The sequence below is a fragment of the Trypanosoma brucei genome, chromosome 10 (genome assembly GCF_000210295.1).
Source record: "Trypanosoma brucei gambiense DAL972 chromosome 10, complete sequence".
NCBI classification, from domain to species: Eukaryota; Euglenozoa; class Kinetoplastea; order Trypanosomatida; family Trypanosomatidae; genus Trypanosoma; species Trypanosoma brucei.
The window spans coordinates 1,065,659-1,085,196 of NC_026743.1; the positions used below are offsets into that span (position 1 = coordinate 1,065,659).

General features: G+C 48.4%; 14 protein-coding genes across 14 annotated transcripts; 12 read left to right on the forward strand and 2 right to left on the reverse strand.

The window, feature by feature from the left end:
- Positions 1-253: 253 nt before the first annotated feature.
- On the forward strand, positions 254-1,666 carry TbgDal_X5280 (hypothetical protein, conserved; the record flags this gene model as incomplete). The annotated part of the gene is made up of 1 exon (XM_011779405.1): positions 254-1,666. The coding sequence occupies one exon, from the start codon at positions 254-256 to the stop codon at positions 1,664-1,666; it is 1,413 nt and encodes a 470-aa protein (XP_011777707.1).
- Positions 1,667-2,004: 338 nt separating this feature from the next.
- On the forward strand, positions 2,005-2,724 carry TbgDal_X5290 (coatomer zeta subunit, putative; the record flags this gene model as incomplete). The annotated part of the gene is made up of 1 exon (XM_011779406.1): positions 2,005-2,724. The coding sequence occupies one exon, from the start codon at positions 2,005-2,007 to the stop codon at positions 2,722-2,724; it is 720 nt and encodes a 239-aa protein (XP_011777708.1).
- A 405-nt stretch (positions 2,725-3,129) lies between these two features.
- On the forward strand, positions 3,130-3,735 carry TbgDal_X5300 (hypothetical protein, conserved; the record flags this gene model as incomplete). The annotated part of the gene is made up of 1 exon (XM_011779407.1): positions 3,130-3,735. One exon carries the CDS (start codon positions 3,130-3,132, stop codon positions 3,733-3,735), a length of 606 nt encoding a protein of 201 aa, XP_011777709.1.
- A 225-nt stretch (positions 3,736-3,960) lies between these two features.
- TbgDal_X5310 (hypothetical protein, unlikely) lies at positions 3,961-4,299 on the forward strand (the record flags this gene model as incomplete). Its single annotated transcript, XM_011779408.1, has 1 exon — positions 3,961-4,299. One exon carries the CDS (start codon positions 3,961-3,963, stop codon positions 4,297-4,299), a length of 339 nt encoding a protein of 112 aa, XP_011777710.1.
- Positions 4,300-4,350: 51 nt separating this feature from the next.
- TbgDal_X5320 (hypothetical protein, conserved) lies at positions 4,351-5,178 on the forward strand (the record flags this gene model as incomplete). Its single annotated transcript, XM_011779409.1, has 1 exon — positions 4,351-5,178. One exon carries the CDS (start codon positions 4,351-4,353, stop codon positions 5,176-5,178), a length of 828 nt encoding a protein of 275 aa, XP_011777711.1.
- Positions 5,179-5,612: 434 nt separating this feature from the next.
- TbgDal_X5330 (transporter, putative) lies at positions 5,613-7,412 on the forward strand (the record flags this gene model as incomplete). Its single annotated transcript, XM_011779410.1, has 1 exon — positions 5,613-7,412. The coding sequence occupies one exon, from the start codon at positions 5,613-5,615 to the stop codon at positions 7,410-7,412; it is 1,800 nt and encodes a 599-aa protein (XP_011777712.1).
- Positions 7,413-7,471: 59 nt separating this feature from the next.
- On the forward strand, positions 7,472-7,831 carry TbgDal_X5340 (hypothetical protein, unlikely; the record flags this gene model as incomplete). Its single annotated transcript, XM_011779411.1, has 1 exon — positions 7,472-7,831. The coding sequence occupies one exon, from the start codon at positions 7,472-7,474 to the stop codon at positions 7,829-7,831; it is 360 nt and encodes a 119-aa protein (XP_011777713.1).
- Positions 7,832-7,900: 69 nt separating this feature from the next.
- On the forward strand, positions 7,901-8,788 carry TbgDal_X5350 (prohibitin, putative; the record flags this gene model as incomplete). The annotated part of the gene is made up of 1 exon (XM_011779412.1): positions 7,901-8,788. The coding sequence occupies one exon, from the start codon at positions 7,901-7,903 to the stop codon at positions 8,786-8,788; it is 888 nt and encodes a 295-aa protein (XP_011777714.1).
- An 87-nt stretch (positions 8,789-8,875) lies between these two features.
- On the reverse strand, positions 8,876-9,226 carry TbgDal_X5360 (hypothetical protein, unlikely; the record flags this gene model as incomplete). The annotated part of the gene is made up of 1 exon (XM_011779413.1): positions 8,876-9,226. The coding sequence occupies one exon, from the start codon at positions 9,224-9,226 to the stop codon at positions 8,876-8,878; it is 351 nt and encodes a 116-aa protein (XP_011777715.1).
- An 8-nt stretch (positions 9,227-9,234) lies between these two features.
- TbgDal_X5370 (hypothetical protein, conserved) lies at positions 9,235-11,226 on the forward strand (the record flags this gene model as incomplete). Its single annotated transcript, XM_011779414.1, has 1 exon — positions 9,235-11,226. One exon carries the CDS (start codon positions 9,235-9,237, stop codon positions 11,224-11,226), a length of 1,992 nt encoding a protein of 663 aa, XP_011777716.1.
- A 464-nt stretch (positions 11,227-11,690) lies between these two features.
- On the forward strand, positions 11,691-11,996 carry TbgDal_X5380 (hypothetical protein, unlikely; the record flags this gene model as incomplete). Its single annotated transcript, XM_011779415.1, has 1 exon — positions 11,691-11,996. The coding sequence occupies one exon, from the start codon at positions 11,691-11,693 to the stop codon at positions 11,994-11,996; it is 306 nt and encodes a 101-aa protein (XP_011777717.1).
- Positions 11,997-12,115: 119 nt separating this feature from the next.
- TbgDal_X5390 (2-oxoisovalerate dehydrogenase beta subunit,mitochondrial precursor, putative) lies at positions 12,116-13,222 on the forward strand (the record flags this gene model as incomplete). Its single annotated transcript, XM_011779416.1, has 1 exon — positions 12,116-13,222. The coding sequence occupies one exon, from the start codon at positions 12,116-12,118 to the stop codon at positions 13,220-13,222; it is 1,107 nt and encodes a 368-aa protein (XP_011777718.1).
- A 957-nt stretch (positions 13,223-14,179) lies between these two features.
- TbgDal_X5400 (T. brucei spp.-specific protein) lies at positions 14,180-14,866 on the forward strand (the record flags this gene model as incomplete). Its single annotated transcript, XM_011779417.1, has 1 exon — positions 14,180-14,866. The coding sequence occupies one exon, from the start codon at positions 14,180-14,182 to the stop codon at positions 14,864-14,866; it is 687 nt and encodes a 228-aa protein (XP_011777719.1).
- A 3,325-nt stretch (positions 14,867-18,191) lies between these two features.
- Positions 18,192-18,602, reverse strand: TbgDal_X5410 (hypothetical protein, unlikely; the record flags this gene model as incomplete). Its single annotated transcript, XM_011779418.1, has 1 exon — positions 18,192-18,602. The coding sequence occupies one exon, from the start codon at positions 18,600-18,602 to the stop codon at positions 18,192-18,194; it is 411 nt and encodes a 136-aa protein (XP_011777720.1).
- Positions 18,603-19,538: the final 936 nt, after the last annotated feature.

Genomic DNA, 19,538 nt, shown 5'->3' on the forward strand with positions numbered 1-19,538 from the left:
TACTTGATGCAGGTATAAGTACGCGCGGTTGGTTTATTCAGGGTTTTTCTCCTTTCCCTTCTCACACCCCGTGTTTTTGTTGTTCAAAAGGGCCCCGATGCCCATACGTGGTATAGCCCCTAATTCTAATATAATTTTGTTAATTGCAGCTGTGTAGTCAATCCCGCTCTAATATCCTTTTTAACTGATTTTATAGCTTTGTTTGGAGGAAAGGAAAAGGAAAAGTGGAAGAGGCAGCGGCTATTGAGAAACCATGGATTGGGTATTTTTTCTCATGGCGGCCTTGGCGGCCCTTATGGTGTTCGGACTCATCATCCATCTTGTGTCGATTTTCAGTTCTGAGGGTGACAACAACGATGGTTTCTTCGGGAAGCTTATCATCGTGGTGTCCTTCACGCTTGTCTCCTACAACTTACTTATGCTCCCATACAGTGTTGCAGCTTTGCAGTATGCAGCACTCATCCCTGAGTCCAAATCGAATGTGCTGTTGCTGTGGACCATTGTTGCTGTCGCCTTGGTGATTTTTGGTCTTGTTATATGCCCTTTTGTGCTGGTGTACCATGAGGTCGGGAATCACAATAACTCGAATGCTTGGAAGAGAGTGTGCGTGTCTGTAGCTATGACGTTGTTGGTTGTGGTACTTGCCTCATCTGCATTTTACTGCGGATGGCATTTTGCCGGGTATGCCAACGTCGGATACACGGCGTATTCCACATCAATTCAACCCGTCACAAGCTTCGAGTCTATCAAGGAGTTCAGTGATCAGTCGCAAGGGGAATCACTCCGTCTTCAGGTGTCGCTTTTCGTTTATCTTATTGCGTTGCTGTGTGCTGCTGGATGGATACCTCTGTGCACCTTTGGTGGTATAGGACTAGTAGCCGTCCCACAGGAGTTCTTGCTGTACTTCCGTGATCGACCAAGGCCCATCACTGCTTCCGAATACGCCTACCGACGGGAGGAAGTTGCGAGGGAGTCACAGCGCCTTATTGATAAGGGAAGAATGATTGAAGAAACAAGCGCCGAGCATTCGTATGGTGGACACGCCAGAAAAGTGCTGGCGTTCAGGCAAGCCGTGAGGGAGTTAGAGGCATACCATACAACGTTAGAAATTTCTTACCACCAACAAGGGGGCAAAGTGTTGCAGGGTTATCTATGCCTCTTGGCCGGCTTAGTTTTTACGTTTCTATCGATAAGGTGGATTCTATATATAACGTTGAGCAATGTCTCAGACACGCATCCGATGTATGGTGGAATGCTTCGCCAACTAAGTGACACTTCACTAACACTGTGTGTAACCGTGTACAGCTGTTTTGCGTTCTACTTACTTTGCTGCACAATAAAAGGCTGCATTAAACTCGGAGGAAACCTGGCTTTGTACCACATATACCCTGTGGAGGTTAACAAGACGCTTACCACATCATTCCTGTTCAATGCTATACTTTGCATAATTACTTCTTCCGCTGTGCTGAATCTTTGCGCGGACAGTTTTCCTGTGTACGCTGTGAACAGTGATGTAAGTGTGCTGTTTTCAGTGTTCGTGGCGAATCTTGCTGTAGTGAAATATGTGGTGAGTTACACACCATATTTTCTTGTTGTTGTTTCATGCCTTGCGTTGATGTGGCTGATCGTCTCCCCCAGGAGGTACGCTAGAGTCAGTCGGTGGTAAAAGCATGGCAAGGTTCTCCATCTTTTTTTCTTCAGTCTTTTGCTTGGAGGATGAATGAATGTGAATGGGAATGGGAACGGACTGGTGTGTCAGTGGGTGTAGTCACCAAACTGTTTTGCTTTTCTCACCTCCTTCCCCTTTTTATCTTGTTATGCCGATATGCATTCCTCTGTGCATAGTGCACCATTTGTTCCTTGCTTCCCAACCTTTCGCCGTACAACCACGCGATGACTCTAACTTCAACACTACCGTGGGTCATGGCAAAATGGTAACGAACAAAGGAAGAACGAAGTGAACCGAAAGTTTATACATGATGATGGAATGCAGTATCCCCCGACATGGACTTTATTTTTTTTTATAGCTCTCTCATTTTTACTTTTTGTTGTGTTTACTTCTTTTCGTCTTTCTCTGCTTTTCGTGAATCAGTCGGAAAGAAATTTGCTCACATCTATAGGTGCTTTGAAGCAGGGTCATCTCCCAGGTTCCCACTGCGACGAGCTGCAAGTATGGAGTACATGCATCATATTCAGGGCGTGGTCGTCCTCAATGACTCAGGTAACCGCGTATTTGTCAAGTATTATCTCAACGAAGATATGAAAGCACGTGGTGTGCTGACAACGTTAGAAAAACAACGCGCCTTGGAACGCGTTATATATGACGCCGTTTCGGCGCCCAAACGCAATTGGGCGGCATCAAAGGACGGAGACATCGTGCTTCACGATGTTCACAGTATACTGTTCCATGTTTGGGGCAGTATAACGTTCGCAATTGTTGGTGACATTAAGGAAAATGAAATGGTTATGCACACCGTTCTTCGATGCATTGTTGACGCCCTGCAGCGGATACTGAAAACGCAAGACATCACTCACAAAGGTATATTGGAGAAATACGATGCGCTTGTACTGGCAGTGGACGAGGTAATAGACGACGGCATTGTTCTTGAGACGTCCGCACAGAACGTTGCTGATGATGTCGCACCATTCATGGCGGATGCCGAGACCGATACGGCTCGTTCGGCGCTCAGCAAGGTCAACGAATACCTTAAGGAGAATCTTTAAGGATGGTTTTAGGACATACTCTCATAAAAGGGCGCAGCAAAGAATGTGCCGAGAAGTTCGTGTGGGGTATCGCAGTTGGGTTGTTCCCACTTGCAACAGTCCTTGTTTGGCCAACGAAACGAAAGCACGGGTACTGGTGCGTGAATAAATGATTGGTAAAAATGCGGCGTCATTACTGAAGTGAGCTTTTTATCCGCCCTCCCCACACACACCTTCCTGCTATCATCATTTTTATTGGCATATCGTCCTCTCCCGTTGCTTCTATTGGCCTCGCCAAGCATTCATTTCTATCCGTTGTTGCGATACCTTTTTTTTTCTCGGACACATTCAGGGGCATCCGCTAGACACGTGTAAGGAAGCAAAAACAGGCAGAGAAGTGTGTAGGTGCGGTTGGAAGGCGAAAAAATGCGGTCAACAGCTCCTCTTTTCATGGCCCAGGGCATTTGGGCAGGGTTCCGCTACTACCTTGGTCACTTCTTTTACCCCAACATGTACAGGGAGTATCTCTCAGTCCAGAACGCCCACAAAATTGAGCGGGCGCTGCGCATCCAAACTGCCATCAAAGCAAACAGGGTGGACTATCGTGCCCTACTTGCTCTTCCTGTGACGGACCATGCGCATCCATACAAAATGGAATACCCTTGGGAAAAGGTCATTAACACGGACAAAAGTAAACTTAGTGGGTACGGAAAGTGGTACGCTAGCAAAATTATGTGTTTCTACGAAGGCCTGCAATACCATAAATATGGCTGCCTTCAGGATGATCTCATCAATGCACATGGCTGGTGGAACCGTGCTGCCCGTACCCGCGCCCCACAGGACAAAATCGTACACGGAGACCGCCGTGTGATGAGGGCCCGTGTGCTTCGCGACAAATACATTTATGAGCCGAAGAGCCGCTGGGTACACCCAATCGACAACGTGGCATACTTCGGTCCGTACGTAATGATGGTGTGTGACGAGTGGGAGGAAAAGTGGGGATTTTTCGCGGGGCAGGAGGTAGAGTACTGATAGCAGCTCCATTGGTGGTATATAGGGGTGGGGCATGCCGATGGTGGTAGAAGTGTGGGCGAGAAGAAAAATAATGAGGGTCACTGGTGACGGTGGTGTTGGATTACTTCTTCCCCCCTCCCCCCTCAATTGCCCTTTTCCCCTACTGCATCGGTGATTACTGATGAAAGTTAGGAATTTAGGAGGTCCACGTATTGTGAACCGAAATGTGGGTTGATTGATGTTATGGTATGTTATGTTATTTTTTTCGTTACTTACTCACATGTAACTATCGCTATCGATATTAATACACATGCATATTATTTTTTTTGTTACATTGAATGGAGTTGGGAGTTTGGGTGGGTAAATAATATTTGTCAAAGTTGCGTAGGCTCCCTCGACGGATGTCTACACGCCGTTGGTGCGTCCCGTGACCGGACTGATCTTCCCTTACCTTTGTTCTTGTATTCGTTCCTTTCGCCACCTTATTCTTTTTGCCACTTTCCGCACCTTAAGCCCCACAGTCCTGTTATTGCTTATAGCGTAGTATCACGTTTTCCACATTCAAGGTGTGGACAGAGCTGAGGAATCGAGATATATTCGTAGGAGAGTGAGATAGGGCGGAGGAGCGTCTCGATGCAGAAGCTTGCTGATCGCGACGAAATTGCCCTTGCGGTGACAAGCGATGCGTATTCGGTGTCTGGTTTGATCGAGCAGGACAGACAGTACAACATCGCATGTAGAAACCTCCGGCGACTGGACCAGCTCGAAAAGGATCAGGAGTACGAGTGGAAGGCGTTTAACGACTCCAAAAAGCAGTGGCTTCGACGTGCGAGACTAAAGACTGCCATGAGTGGCATTGTACAAACGGAGCACCTTCACCGCAAGTACAATGATATATGCAGTGCGCACAAGGAGGAACTGGAGTCGTACAGATTGGCGACACGAAAGGATGTGTTGCGCCAACCCGTTGCGATGTCATCGCTTTCGGTGGCCGTGCGCACCTTGGGGGATCGTCTTATGCGAGCCAACCTTACCGGTAGTGCGTTGGATATGCAAAACATGTACGACACGCTACAACAGGAAGAAAGGGAAGAGGCGGTGAACCGCAAACATGAAACTATTGAACGAAAGGTCGCAAAAAAGAAACATCTCCTGGACGAAAAGGAAGCTTCAGCTTATAGGAAGGTGCTTCTTGCGGAACGTTTGGGCAAACGGCGTGGAGAAGAAAATATGCAGGCTCTCGCCGCGAACCTAGAACACAAAGAGGATCAGATGGCTTCAGCACATTTTAGACAGAGAATCGCACCCTATTTTCCATTAGTGAAGGGCCGCGCGTTTGGCAGGGCACAGAAGCATGTGGCTTCGCGCGGCACGCAGCTAAAAACGAGCTTGAATAAGGGCCATTTCCACGTACCCTCACTTTGTGGTCTCTACGGGGGCCTCCTGGAGGTGGAACAGTGAAGTTTTTCCAAATAAAAGGCGAGTATCCGTTGGTTTCCACCCCCCAAAGTATGTAAAAAAAATTGTAACCATTATTTTCATCTCTTTTACTCAACGAAGCACGAAAGGGACGGGGAGAGAAGGGCATCGTCTATGTAACCATTGCAGAGCTCGCTTCCTTTTAGAACGTTGAATCCAATTTATCCATTAACAGTGCGGCATATCTTTGTGCAGTTTTCTTTCCACGGAGCATGTTATTCGTGGATGCTTCCCTTGACAGAAGGCCGTTTTTTTTTTTGTTGCAATCGCGCAGCTACTGATGCCTGTTCTTATCGGCAACAACGCCCGAACCCACCAACTCTATTTCCCTCTTGTATCGCTGTGCGCGGTAAATGCCCGCGCGTACGCGTAGCGTTTACATGTAAAAGACGTTTGCCCCACCCTTAGCACGCGATATGGCCAGTCAAGAAGAAACGGTTTCTTCTCCGATCTGTGTATCAAACAGGATCGCATCAACTGGTCTTGTAGGTTTGGAGGTGGGCGCCACTTCACCCGTGAGGGACCGGGCACACCAGGGCGGCGCGCATGTGAGGTTGGACCGAGGACTCAGGGAGTGTGAGGATGCTGGTGAGGTTCCTTGCTTTAACAGTCGGATTGGGGCGAAGACCACTCTGTCGGCCATATCGGAACTACTTGAGTTGAAAACCGGTGCTGGACTCTCCCTCACAGAAGCACAGGAGTGTCTTGTTCGGCGGATCAACTTTATAAGGAGGCATTACATCTATTTGCATGCAGCATATATAATGCTGATTGCTCTTACTGGGGCCACTGCGCTATGTTACACCGAGGACAATCTGGCCTTCGTCGACGCCCTGTTCGCAGCAATGTCTGCCGTGTGCTGCTGTGGGTTGAGCACTGTGGAGGTTGCAGAATGGAAAGCGGAAACGCATGCCTTCCTCCACGTAATGATGCTGGCAGGTGGAGCGATCTTAACAAGTGCCTACCAACCCCTGCTCCGGTTGTGGGCGGTTAGTAAACTCTGCCCGATGCTCGAAGGAGACACAAAGGATTCTGATGGTGGAAACGCGCTTGGAGGCAATTACCTGAGTAAATCAATGCGGTTGTGGTACGCGTCTGCATTGTGTGTCGTCACGACGCTTATGTATGTGATCCTCGTGCACATAAGCCTAGCGTTCTTTCTCGGAATGTTCAATCGATCAAATTTGAGGGTTCCCGATGTTGTTCTGCTGGCGGTTGCCTCCTTTCATGGCGCTATCTTTACTCCCATGGAGCCCTATGTCGATGACCCGGCAGTTGTAGCGGTGGCCAGCGTCGGCTGTGCACTGGGGTTTACGATGTTTCCCGTGCTGCTGCGCTGTTTCCTGCGCATGGAGTGGTTTTTCTTCAGCGGTGTGAAACGGCTTTTTTCCAGCTTCAGACAGACGTCAACTGTACGACAACGAAGTCTCTTTCCTGCGGATAATGGTGAGGAGGCGGCGCTCCTCGGTTGCGTTGACGCGCCACTGAAGAAAGGTGCTAAGGAAGGCGAGTTCGAAGGTGGAGTTAAGGGATACAGCACGTGGGACAGGGCTTTCTGCGACATCTTAAAAAGCAAGCAGCCCGCGTCGATGCACACATTTTTGTTCGACCTGAGGGAGACTGTCTACTTGGGCGTTGCTTGGGTGGTCATCACAGTTATAGCGGCGGCCCCCTTTTGGTTTCAGCAGTGGAGTGGCGATGGCTTACTGGCTCCATATTCAGAACCATACAAAGTGTTTCTTGCTCTCTGCCAGGCTGCTATCGTTCGGTTTGGTGGTGCATCTTTTCTATCGTGCTTGGATTACAGTGACTCTCACATTGCGATTACGATAATGGCGATGTATGTGCCTCCCATACCTGTTCCGACGTATCGTGTCTATAAGAAGTGGAAGTCGGTTCCTCTTGCGTACGTCATCAGACCATTCACCTCGCGCAAATTTTGGTTATTTGTTGCCGTATTTTGTATTCTTATCTTTGAGGAGGAGTGGCCAGATGGTCCGGACGCTCCTTACTACGACATGATAACCCGAACAATGTTTGAGGTTGTGAGTGCCTTCTCGGGTTGTGGATTATCACTTCCTCCACGGTGGTCAGCACTCTCTTTTAGTGGGACACTGGGTGTTTTCAGTAAACTCGTGATAGTGGCGGTAATGTTTGCTGGCCGCCACTATACTGTGGATTTCAGCATTGATATTGGTTTCAATTCGCTGCCGTGAGTTCTGTGGCTTTTGATCAGAACGATGCAAGTCGATTTGACGACGTTTAAAAAAGCTACATGAATTGTGTGCCCCTTTCCTGCATCAAAATTCGAAGTGAGGGGCGAATAACCCTACTCGCAAAGAGGCTGCACCTGTGCCGCGTTACACTGGTACTGATGGCTGGTTGTCTTTGTGTTGTCGTGCATCCTGTGCCTCTCGCTATTCCTGCCGTTTGTAAAAAGAAATACTTCACGCTTAGGAGGATATCTTGGAGGCGTTTTCACAATGCAGATCTTTCCTGTGCTCTCGATTCCCGCCTCGCCACACACTCACTGTTTATTCTCAGTACTCTTTCAGTTATTCTTTTCGCCACGAGTGTATTACTAACCAGTTTAGTAAATAAAGCAGAGGTGAAAAGTGGTAAGATTGTTACGTGAGCGCCCCCGTGAAGAAACAAGGAAGGTTGAAGTGTCATATTTTATCGGTTCCTAATATATATTTTTGGTATGTCCCGGGCACCTCCACCACCGGACTTTTCACGAATTGCTGCTGAAATCCGCAAGAGGTTGGGTAATTTTGGTGATATCGCGGGGCTTACAGCTCTGGTCGGTTTTGGGGGCTTGGTTTGTGCAGGTTTGTACAAATCCATTTACTTCGTTGATGGCGGCTGCTGCGCGGTCAAGTTTAATGCCATCACAGGTCTGAAAAACCGAACGTACGGCGAGGGAGCCAACTTCGCCATCCCGTTTCTTGAAACTCCTGTTGTGTTCGATATCCGAAATAAGCCAACAGAAGTGCTGACTGCAACTGGGAGTCGTGACCTGCAGACGGTCAACTTGGCTGTACGTGTCCTCTACCAGCCGCACGTGAGCGCCCTCCCCGACATATACCGTAACGTTGGAATGGAATATGCAGAAACTGTGTTGCCATCGCTGGTGAACGAGATTATTCGCGCCGTAATAGCACAGTTCAACGCCTCGGATTTGCTGGTGAAGCGCCCGGAGGTGAGCAACCGGATTGGGGTAATGTTGGCCGAACGTGCCAAGCGGTTTCATATTGACATTACGGATGTCTCCATTACCCAAATGAGTTTTGGTAAGGAATACACGAGTGCTGTAGAGGCGAAACAGGTCGCCCAGCAGATGGCGGAACGAGCGAAGTGGCGTGTTGAACAAGCGGAACAGGAAAAGGAAGGCGCAATTTTGTTGGCGAAGGGTGAAGCGGAGGCGGCCAAGCTTATTGGAATGGCCGTGCAGAAGAACCCAGCCTTTATTACGCTGCGAAGCCTTGAGGCGTCCAGGACTATTGCCGATCTCATGCGACAGAAGGGGTCTGGAAGCTTCTACATCGACAGTGATACCTTGTCTCTGAACACCCAAACTATTGGACATTAGAGGGCATCTTTAGGAACTTCGGTTTGCGCATGCGTTTGGTGAATCTTAGCGGAACTGCTTCCACTCCTCTTAGCAATGAGTAGGTTGTCAATGACTCCTTTTGTCTTTCTTCGGCGTGCGTGGTATTGTTTCGTATGGCTGGAGGCTGGATGGCGAGATCGGTAAAAACCTACCACACATCGTGGAAACTCTGTTAACAGCTAAAAGGGTTGTGTTTTTCTCACTTGTGGATGACGGGCAAAGCAAACCAAAAACACTTTCAGTATTGACGACATTCATACACTTACTTATCCGCTTGTTTGTGCCTTCCTGTCCGTATGTACCGCCGCTAACTGCCGCACTTTTCATAGACTTATCTATTATTATTATTGCCGTGCTCCTGAACGTTTTCCGCACAAAATAAGCTAGTAGCGCTTTGTCAGAGTTGCTTAGATACATTATAGGCCATGAAACCGCGAGACCTATGGGAACTTATGGTGGAGATCCTCGGTCCGTGCCTAAACAAGTCTGATACGCGCGACACGGACGTTATTGTGGATGAAACGCTTATGACATGTAGTTCACTGGAGGATGGGCAGGAAGCCCTAGTACGCGACGCCGTGGCAGGCACCCTTCATTTTGAGAAAGTGTGTGAAGGGATGTTGAGAGGTTTTTGTGATTACTGCCGGCGAACCAATTTAGACAGATGCTCCATGTACCTTATCGCGTATTTTGTGGTGTTTCGGTACGAAAAAGTAGGAGGTCACAATCTACGGGAAATGTTCTATCGCAGCACTACTACAAATATTCTCGTGGATTACTTGGAGTACATGACCGATCCGGAGGGCGTCACGGAACACTCGTGTGGTTACTGGAACGCGCATTATGATTCTTCCTTTGTTGAAAACTTTGTTTGTCACACACTGCAAGATGTGGCGACCCAAGTGCGCCAAGATATTGTCGAGTGGTTGCAGGCGAAAGTCCCTGGTGGCGTGGTGCCAGTACGTGAGTCGACGGAGGAGGATGTGTGTAAGAGGCTTTTATCCACCGCGAAACCAGCTTCCACTGTCAAAGCTCCACCTTCATCGCTCTGGGAAGTTAAACCTCCGACGCTTCCACCAGCGGAGGTAAGAGAAATGATGTTCACTATCCCTGAGGAGCGGCCGCCGCGTATCGACTGTTCAAAACCGCCAACGGCCGCAGTGCTTCCTCGCAAGACTCCGACGGTGCCCATTGGGTTTAGTTTCATGCAACGGCGCCCGCTTTCCTCTTTTAGAAAGAAGATACAGGAGCGAGGGAAAGCTGGAGCTGCAGCCGCATCCTCAGAACTTCGACCACCCGAAGTGAAGGTGGTGACGGATAAGCCAGTTGAAGTACGCCCGACTGCTGGCACTATACGGAGGGAGGCGTTGTTGTATATTAAAAGAGAGGAAGAGAGGAAACGTGCATTGAAAGAAGTGGAGGTGAGTCTTCATGACGCTCGAGAATACGACGACTGGAGGGAGAGGGAAAGGAAGAAGGAAGAGCAGGAACAAGCTGAAGAGGTCGTTAGGCGCAAGGAAAAAATTAAGCAAATCGCTGAAAGTGCAACAGAAAAGCGAAAAGCAATTGAAGAAGCGAAGAAAGCTATGACTCAGAAGTGTAGGTCGGAAAAACTCTCGCTAGAGGAAGCCTATGCCGCTCAGAAAGAATTTTACAAAACCTACCAACAGGGCATTGTGGAGGAAAGAAAGAAGGAGAATTTAGAAAAGCGTGAGAGGGCTTTGAAGCGCATGAACAGAGCTCGGTTCTCCGCTGCTGCGCGTGTGCGAGATGAAAGGGAGAGGCTCAAGGAAGAGGCAAACGAGGAACAAGAAAGGATAAGGGAAGAACGGCTCGCCATCATTCAGGAGATGCAGGCGCTGCGAGAACGAAACCGCCAGCGGAAGGAAGAGCAGGCACAAATGAATTTTGAGAGTCGCGAGGTGCCTTCCCACTCTTATGTGAGTCATACGATGACTGATCGCGAGCTAAGGGAAGAATTGAGTCGGTTAAAGGTAGAAAACGCTCATCTTGAGGAGGAGCGGCGGGCTCAACTTCGGGCCGCGAGGCAAAAGGAGCGTGAAAAATTGGAGGCGTTGCTGCTGATGTGTGCCAAACGACGTCAAAATGTCCGGCGCGCGCGCGTTGAGGAAATCGCGATCAAGAAGGCACAGAGGGCCGCTCTCGAGGAGGCACAGAACGATGAAGCACAGAAGAAGGCTCAAGCCACATGTGATATGCTAAAGCAAAAGAGGAACAACAAACGAGCAGAACATTTGGCGTTTGCAAGGGAAGACCGGATGCGGCAAAACAAACTAGTTCTCCTCGCAAAAGATGCACACACTGTTGAGGAGAACCGCTGGAAACAGCAGGAACTTGGCGTCGTAAATAGAATTACACTGAACCAGAACAAGAGACTTTACTCTATGCAGGCGTAGACCCACAACCCTTTTTGTGTAAAGAGCATTGGCCCATGTAGATGGGGAGCACTGCCATCCGGAGTGCATATGTATTACTTTTAAAAAGAAAAAACAAGAAAGCACCGCTAGACTTTCTCCCCGTCTTCCATATGTATTTATTGTTATTATTATTGTGCACTACTCACCACATCTATTTTGCCCTCCCCCTCCCCCCTCCTTCAGATGATATTAGATCGTTGTAAAGAGGTAAACCGAAGTTGCAAACTTTTCGTTGCAGGGTCGATGTTGATGTGCTAGAGGCGGAGACACGGCGTTGCCCCTTTGGTCGCTTGGAACAAAGTGTGGGAGGGCACGCGCATCCTCAGCGCTTTTTGAATTTTTTGCTTGATGTGCCAACCAACGCAACATTTCGTTGAGCCTTTGCGGAAAGGTATTAAACAATTCGGTGGAGGGTTGCGATGTTTGTTTGAGCGGTGTTGGAAATGACAGTTTGTGGCGCATGCAGTGACGGGAGCTTTTTGGGGGGGGGTGTAGGGACTGTGCAAGAAGAGGGGAATTGTGGAGTCATGTTTCGGGGGTATTACTGCGGTGTTAGTGTCTCAGAAGGGGCGTCGGCCACGCATTTTTACTTCGCAGATGCTTGCACACATTGGTATAATCATCCCCGGAGGAATCCAGTAGCTGTGTTCAGCGTGTTTCTTCGTCAGAAGTTTTTTTCTTTTGCGTCGTCAGTCGCCGCAGGTTTTGTAAGCGGTGATGCAGTTGCAACCAAAAGAAAACCACTTTAACGTAACTGAAGCTGTGTAGTCCGCATGCTTGACTTCCATTTGTGTGTGCACATAGATCAACACTTCACCACTGGGGTTATTTGTTGTTTGTTTAGTTTGTAGGAAGGCAACCCCGTGGTATGAGGCGGTGGGCCAGTTACACTTGCTTCGGTGCCATCACGATGCGGCTCCCCATTCCTAAGTTGGCGGAAAGGCATATGCACTCACCGGCGTCTCTGACGTGTCGAAAGGGAGTCCCTACAAGCACGACCGCGGCGGTGGAAATGACTTACTTCCAGGCAATCAACTCTGCGCTCGATCTTTCACTTTTGCGCGACCCGAAGACGGTGCTGTTCGGGGAAGACGTCTCATTCGGTGGTGTATTCCGTTGCTCACTTGGCTTGGCTAAGAAGTATGGTTCTAAAAGGGTCTTTGACTCACCGCTTTCCGAGCAAGGCATAGTTGGCTTCGCAATTGGAATGGCTGCCGTTGGATGGAAACCAATTGCAGAGGTGCAGTTCGCAGATTACATATTTCCGGCTTTCGACCAAATTGTTAACGAGGCCGCAAAGATGCGCTTCCGCTCAGGGGGTCAGTTCTCCTGTGGTGGGCTCGTGGTACGCTCTCCGTGCTCAGCTGTGGGGCATGGAGGGCTTTATCACTCCCAAAGTGTGGAGGGTTATTTTAACCACTGTGCCGGTGTCAAGATTGTTATGCCCTCCACTCCATCGGAAGCGAAGGGGTTATTGCTGCAATGTGTTGAGGAGGAGGATCCGTGTATCTTCTTTGAACCAAAGCTCCTGTACCGCTCCGCGGTGGAACTTGTTGAGCCATCGTATTACACAATACCGCTGGGAACCGGTCGGATTGTCCGGGAGGGGAAGGATGTGACTATTGTCACGTATGGAACACAAGTTGCGGTTGCTTCGAAGGCGGCTCAGCGTGCGGAAAAGGAGGGCATCTCGGTGGAGGTTATTGACCTTCGGTCATTAAAACCATGGGATCGAGAGATGGTGGCGCAGTCCGTTCGGAAGACTGGTCGGGCAATCGTGACGCACGAAGCCCCTAAAACTAGTGGTTTTGGTGCGGAGCTTATCTCCAGCATCGTCGAGGACTGTTTTCTTTCACTGGAGGCGCCCCCGAAGCGTGTGTGTGGGTTAGACACGCCTCACCCGTTACATGAGCAGTTGTATTTACCGAATGAGGCGAAAGTATACGAGGCAGTGAAGGAAGTGATCGCGTTCTAGGCAATATCGACATTCGTACATTTTATTTTTTTTGAGGGATTTACCAGTGACTACCGTGCGTTGTCAATGTATCTGTTTTTCCATACATATCGCTGTACCTCCTGTGTGGCAGTAGAACGGGTATCAGTGAAGCTTCGGAAAAAATAAAACGTTTACAAACAACCCGAAGCAGAGGCGGTACGGGTTCACACGTGGATCCTGTGGTCACAACCAAATGTCAGTTTACTCAGCTCGCCTCTGTTTGTCCTTTTTATCTTTACTTGCGCCAACTGGCAATCTGGGGTAGTTGCAGAGAACTCTACTTCCTAGGAGGATTTCCGGTGTGTGGGGAAGTGATGTCTGCTCGGGTGGTTTCATAACAAGGATGCGGCTGTTGTTTGGATCACGGCGTCCCTGTCGCTCCAACGGTGCAGCGGTTACCCGCTCTTGAACCGATGCTCAAAAAGTAAAAAGCCAGGACGGAGAGGAACCGTTGGTCGCTTGAGCTGCGGGACCGGAACCCGAAAAAAAAAAAAAGATCAAAACATCGAACAGCACAAATGGGTTTGCGCAGAACGTGGCTTTCAATCCAAGAGTGCAGGTGTACTAACATTGTGCAGGCCACAGAAACACTACATGACCAACGACAGTCCCTTTCCACCCCACACTGGCGGAACCATAATCCACACTGAATATGATAAAAAAAACACACTCCAGTGAGGAATCTGTGGGTTCAAATTGATTTAGCAGAGAGGCCCGACAATACGTCATGGAATAAAGAGCAGAGGTCAGCTTTAGCACATCATTCCAGTGGTGGAGAAACGGATAGGCACACAAAGTGAAAACCGGCCGCATCAACCCAACACCAATGAACAAAGTGATAACACCACTAGTTCAACCCCTGGAGAAAATGAAGCGATATATGGACCTCGCAGCTATATATTTCACACGTAAAATGGACTAGTGATAAGTCACGGGATGAAATACTGCGAAGTACAACCGCAAATGGGGTCGCGAGGAATAAAAAGGCAACGGGAACTCGAGGAGAATGCAAGTATTCCACCGAAGGGCTCCCGAGCGACGGAAACGAGAGGGCATCCAGTGAACGACCCAGTAGGCACATCTGAGCCGCTACAATGCACGCAATGTGGCTTTGTATCACAATCAAAAGGGGGAACAACACCAAACACCAATATTCAACACCGCAGAGGCCATCCCCTGGAGAGTAACGCTGGTACAAAACGGAGCCGTTCCATCACAGAACAAGAGGTATCCCTCATTTGGAACACGGTAACTATAGGTCTAAATGACACCTGTTGCACGCAATGCCGTCATACGCATGTATCAAAAGGCAGCCTGATGGAGCACTTCGGGGGAATGCATAGACAGCATCCATTCTCCGTAGCAAAAGAATCTCCACCACCGCTCCGGAGCTTCAACGTCAGAGGATTTCATCTACACTTCACGTTCGTAAACCGAAATAAGATGTCCCACTCAACATCAGGTTTATCTATACATCGCCATCAAAAACATGAAATCTGCATTGAAAGGAAACATACACACTTCAGCGAATGCGAAGGGAATCCCACCCACATACTCGTGCGCTCAAGCCTAAAGTGCTCCGCAGTTACTTCGGGCTTGAGGGCGAAAATATGCAGAAGATAGTGTTCACCAAGGACCTTGCACAATTCCTCCTAGAAATTGAGAAACCCCTCATTCTCTTCCAACATGTACTTCCTTCATTCGAGAGGAACACCCCTATAAAGGAGAATATACTACACAAAAAGCTCCCCACTCCTCTGAATGAAAATTGTAAACTCCACTATGCTCTTCTACGTTTGGCTTAAAAAAAAAAAAAAGATGAGGCAGAACCCTTTCACTCTCAAGTAAACTGTTTTTGCCATTATGGAAGACCGAGGACTAAAAGCTGAACGTTTGCAACTGGTCACGCATAACTAGTTCGGATATAACCTACAGATGTCTTCCGTAAAGCAAATATAGTGCGCTCCAACCTAGATGGCAATTCGTTGACAGCACGTCCACTGAAGAGCATTATAAAAAAAAACGTTTAAGCGATTGAGGTCGCGACGACACAAGCAACTTGTACAGCGACCTCATAGATAATGAAATCGCCGCCATCATTCGATCAGCCGCACGACCGGCCGCCAGCAACGGCAGTAATGGGACGTGAAGATCGCTTTGATGCGCGTTTCACCCTAATCCAGTTTCGAGTGTAGCGTATTCCCCTCTGCGCTTCTGCTTTATGTCTCCCACCAAAACATCAATTTTACATATTAGGTGTGTCATTCTGCAGTTGTTTCTTCCACTGCAATCTCATCTGCTATTGCACTGTCTTTCCAAACAACGTGGTGGAAGAAAATAAGCTGCATAGAAATCACCGCACTCTTTCTACAGACTGTGAAAATCACCTTTCCATACACGGCTCGGGATTCCATCCTCCGCGCCACTCGGTCTTTCATTGTCTCCAGTACCGTATTTAGCACCTTTTCAATTGGCACTGCTTCCGCACAATGACTGCATCCCACTATTCAGATGCCCCTTTAATTCTGTATTCTTCCATGTTGCCGATGATTGCCGTTTCTGTACCCGATGAAGCGTCTAAACTCACCAGTTCATTTGTTCAAACGTTTCAGTCCTTCTTATTGAATATCCCCATTTTTTTCGGCGTATGAGCCCTCCTCCATTTGTCTTTTGCGTTTGCTTTTATACCCACCCACGGAAGGGAAATTTATTCTCTGGAGCCAATGTCCAAGGAGCTTTAAGTGTGGATTACACCTTGGTTTTTGGTTTCGGAGCACCATCCCTCCACTAAATTCAGCCATTCAAGTATTGGTTTGTTTCGCGGGTATCGCCGGCTTATTGCGCTAAAAAAGCGCCTTTTGGTGGTTGATTGCGTGTAATATTCCGTCGCCCTCGTGTTTGCCGCTTTTCAAACAGATATCAGTCGTGCTTTTTTGAGCATGTCTTGTTTGTTCGAGTCCGAGGAAACCCCAGCAATGTTGCCCAGCAACTGGGGTTGGATTCTTTTGGGGACTGGGTACGTTTCCTTTGCCATCCTGCACGGCCGTAGCGGAAAAACACGAAGAGGGGATGCTGTTCTCGGGGCTTTGCTTTGTCTACCATCTGTGTGTCTTCGTCCGCTAAAATCAACAATGCTCTGGAGAATCTGATCCGAGACCGGGCCTCAGCACAGCAGTGGGGAGTTTTAGATCCTTTGCAAGATTTGCGGCATAACACAAGTGAAGGAACCGAGACCTGAATTTGGCAACCGAAAGGAGGATGAGGTGGCGGGGTTTGAGGCGATTGTGGGTGTTGACGGGATCGCAGCAATGCCGGAACAACGCGGAAGATGCCGTCAAAAAGACGATTAACATCTGCAGTGAGGTGGCAAAGAAACACAGCATTACAGCTCGTAGGGATGATCGACGGAAGCGGAAAGTGTGCGGCAACGCTAGAAGAGATATGTCACATTGGAACGGCGGCGGTGCGTGATTCCAGGAAAACGGGAAGTTGTTGGGACAATTAAACCGGTGCTACCGGTAACAATATCGGTGCCACAAGGGATGCAGAGCTTGAGAGAGCAACAGAAATGTTGGCAGGCGATAGTGATCCCATGAGCCCCATAATCACTTTAAGGAAACGTTTCACTGGACGATTTTGAGAGGAAAGGAAACGCGAAATCTGGGCGTGGCAGCCACATTGGCCGCTAGCAAGGAATGATTTCAAGTTTGGGTGGAATATTTTACGGAAATGAACGAAACTGCATCCGGAACGAATCATCAGGAAGAACTAAGCCCTAAGACCAGTTTCCCTATTAAAGTTTATTTACCATTGACCTCACAAAAATTTTGAAACTCAACGGTGAACCTAGCGGCTTTTCGGCTACTCCCCCAAACCTGGAAAAAAAAACAGTTTCCCTGAACCCGAAAAGCCCTGCCCGCTCAGCAAACTTACGCCATGCACAATCCCGTGAAGGTAACACATCCCCAAAACACACTGCACAGCCCATTTCGCTGGACTGCACACTTCTTTCATACCGCTAATATTTTCACCCCTAAATTAACGCGCCCGGACACTCACATGTATACCTGTAAAATTATGCAACTGCTTTGACGAAGCTACACCCACGTTGTGTTGGGTGCTTCTGTAATCCTATGGTGTTCAGCGCTCTCCCATACTTTAAAAAGCATACTACGCCGTTGTTTTTAGTATTACACCCTTCCTGTTTCCATTGGCACGCCCTCCGTAGTGGCATTTGCCGCCAGAATCCCTGTTCTAGAGGAGGTTTGTTGCATTTTTACGCTTCTTTCGGTAGCGGCCGTTTGTACGCACAGGGTGGTGTACATGCGTATATGTAGTGGTTGTTATTTTTTATGGAAAAAAAAGCTGTTGAACCCTGTGACTTTAAGGTGCTGAAAATAAGATTGGGACGAGGTTACATCTTATCCGTGGATAACCTTATAGGTGTGGAAGTGGAGGGACCATTCTCGAGAGTTACTTGGAGGTCAAACACACATACAAGCGGCAGGCAAATATACTGAAAGGGGTGTGCCCGTGTTGGTGTTTGTGTGTGCGCGCAAATGTCGCCCCTGGCGTTTTTGATGGATATGTAAGCTTTGAAAGCAACCTCCTAGGGATTTGAAACATCTGTTGGATTCTGAAACTTGACAATTTCAGACTCGCGCAACACTGAGTAGCCTTTTTGACTTACTTACGTTTTGTGACCAAGCGAAGAAGTGAGGGAGACGCGATGGCGAAGAACCACTTCTTCAGATTCACTAGTTGGGGTAACAAAAGTTTCAGCCCCCTTTCAGGCGTAGTGAACAGCGGAGGCATAACTGATGAGGGCGGTGGATTCTTCACCAACTTCGACTCACCTCATTAAAATGAATGCCTCCTTACCGCGCCAACGCAACGGCAGGTGGCTAAATCGCGCATATTTTTGTGCCCATTCCCTCGCCACACAACTCTATGAAAATATCTTCCTCGAGGAGCTAATGGGAAAACATATCTCAGCCACCATTTGCGAACGCAACTTCGTATGTTGAAGCGGGGGTTGTGTGAGGTGGGAACCGCGAAGGAAAGGTTGTACGTTGTGGTGGCGGTTGTGAGGTGGCGCTGTTTTTTTTTTTCCTCCCTTTTTTTCTTGAGTGGGGATTACGGGGTTGCCGGTTTGTGGAGTATTATAGCACATGCTTTCCACCCGTAAGCTGCGGTGGTCCTCCTTTCCCCCAATCATCTCGCCCCGTACGGACAATAATGGAAGTGAACTTTGTTTTGAGTTTGGTGTCGTCAGACCATTGGAAGAAGTTATAGTTAAGGGATATAAGTCCCCGTAGAGAAAGTAAACGCCTGTCCAAATACTTATTCTATGCCACATTGTACGGAAACGCCACCACCCATATACTGGTCGCACCGTCAGTTGAAGTTCTCTATCCTGGCGTCAACGAAGTGCTTTTAAGGGTTCTCCTAGCGTCTAAACTCGTCCACTTTCACTGATGCCGTTTGGGTACGCTCCCCCCAACCCAACCGTAACTAACCTCTCTACACACCGCTTCATATCTTCAAACACATTTTCGTACCACCGTGAACTTTTGTTCTACACCTTTAGTATGACACGCATTCGTAGGAAGTAGCATCCCCTCTCCGTCACAACAAAAAAGAAAATTATTGGGTGCGACAGTGTTCCCACTATAATGGCTCTCGCCATGTGTTTTTTGGTTTTATTTTTCAGTGAGCCGTTCGCAAAGGTGTATTTCCTCCTCCGTAAGCTTGGCCTGTGCTACAAACATTGATAAGATATCATAATATTTCCACATAACCCCCTCAATATCATGACTACCTCCCCACATGAACCACATTTGCTCCGATAAGCGCCTTCCCACACCCACACCCCCCCCCACACACACACACACGCTGACTGAAATCTTAAACTACATAGGGGAATACCCTATTTGCATCACAGCGAAATTCACCTTGGCTGTGGGAACCCCACCGAACAACTTCACGCTTGCAAAGTTACTCGGATCACAACGGATACTTCAAAAAATTCCCAACACAACTACATTCCACACCGCAGTGTGGCACCCCACGAGGTGTCCAAAATGAACATCCTCTCAATTTTCCTTATTCCTCACATACTTACAAAACAGAAGAGAAGCACATGCGGGGAGGAGGGGGGGGGGCGAGGAAAGATGCACCCAACCCATTTCCATCGGATATCATAAATCACCAGGGGTAACTTGTTCTTTTTTTTTTTTAAGTCTTCCCAAACCCTCCCCAAATATCAAAACGCCCCCCCCCCAGCCCACAACAC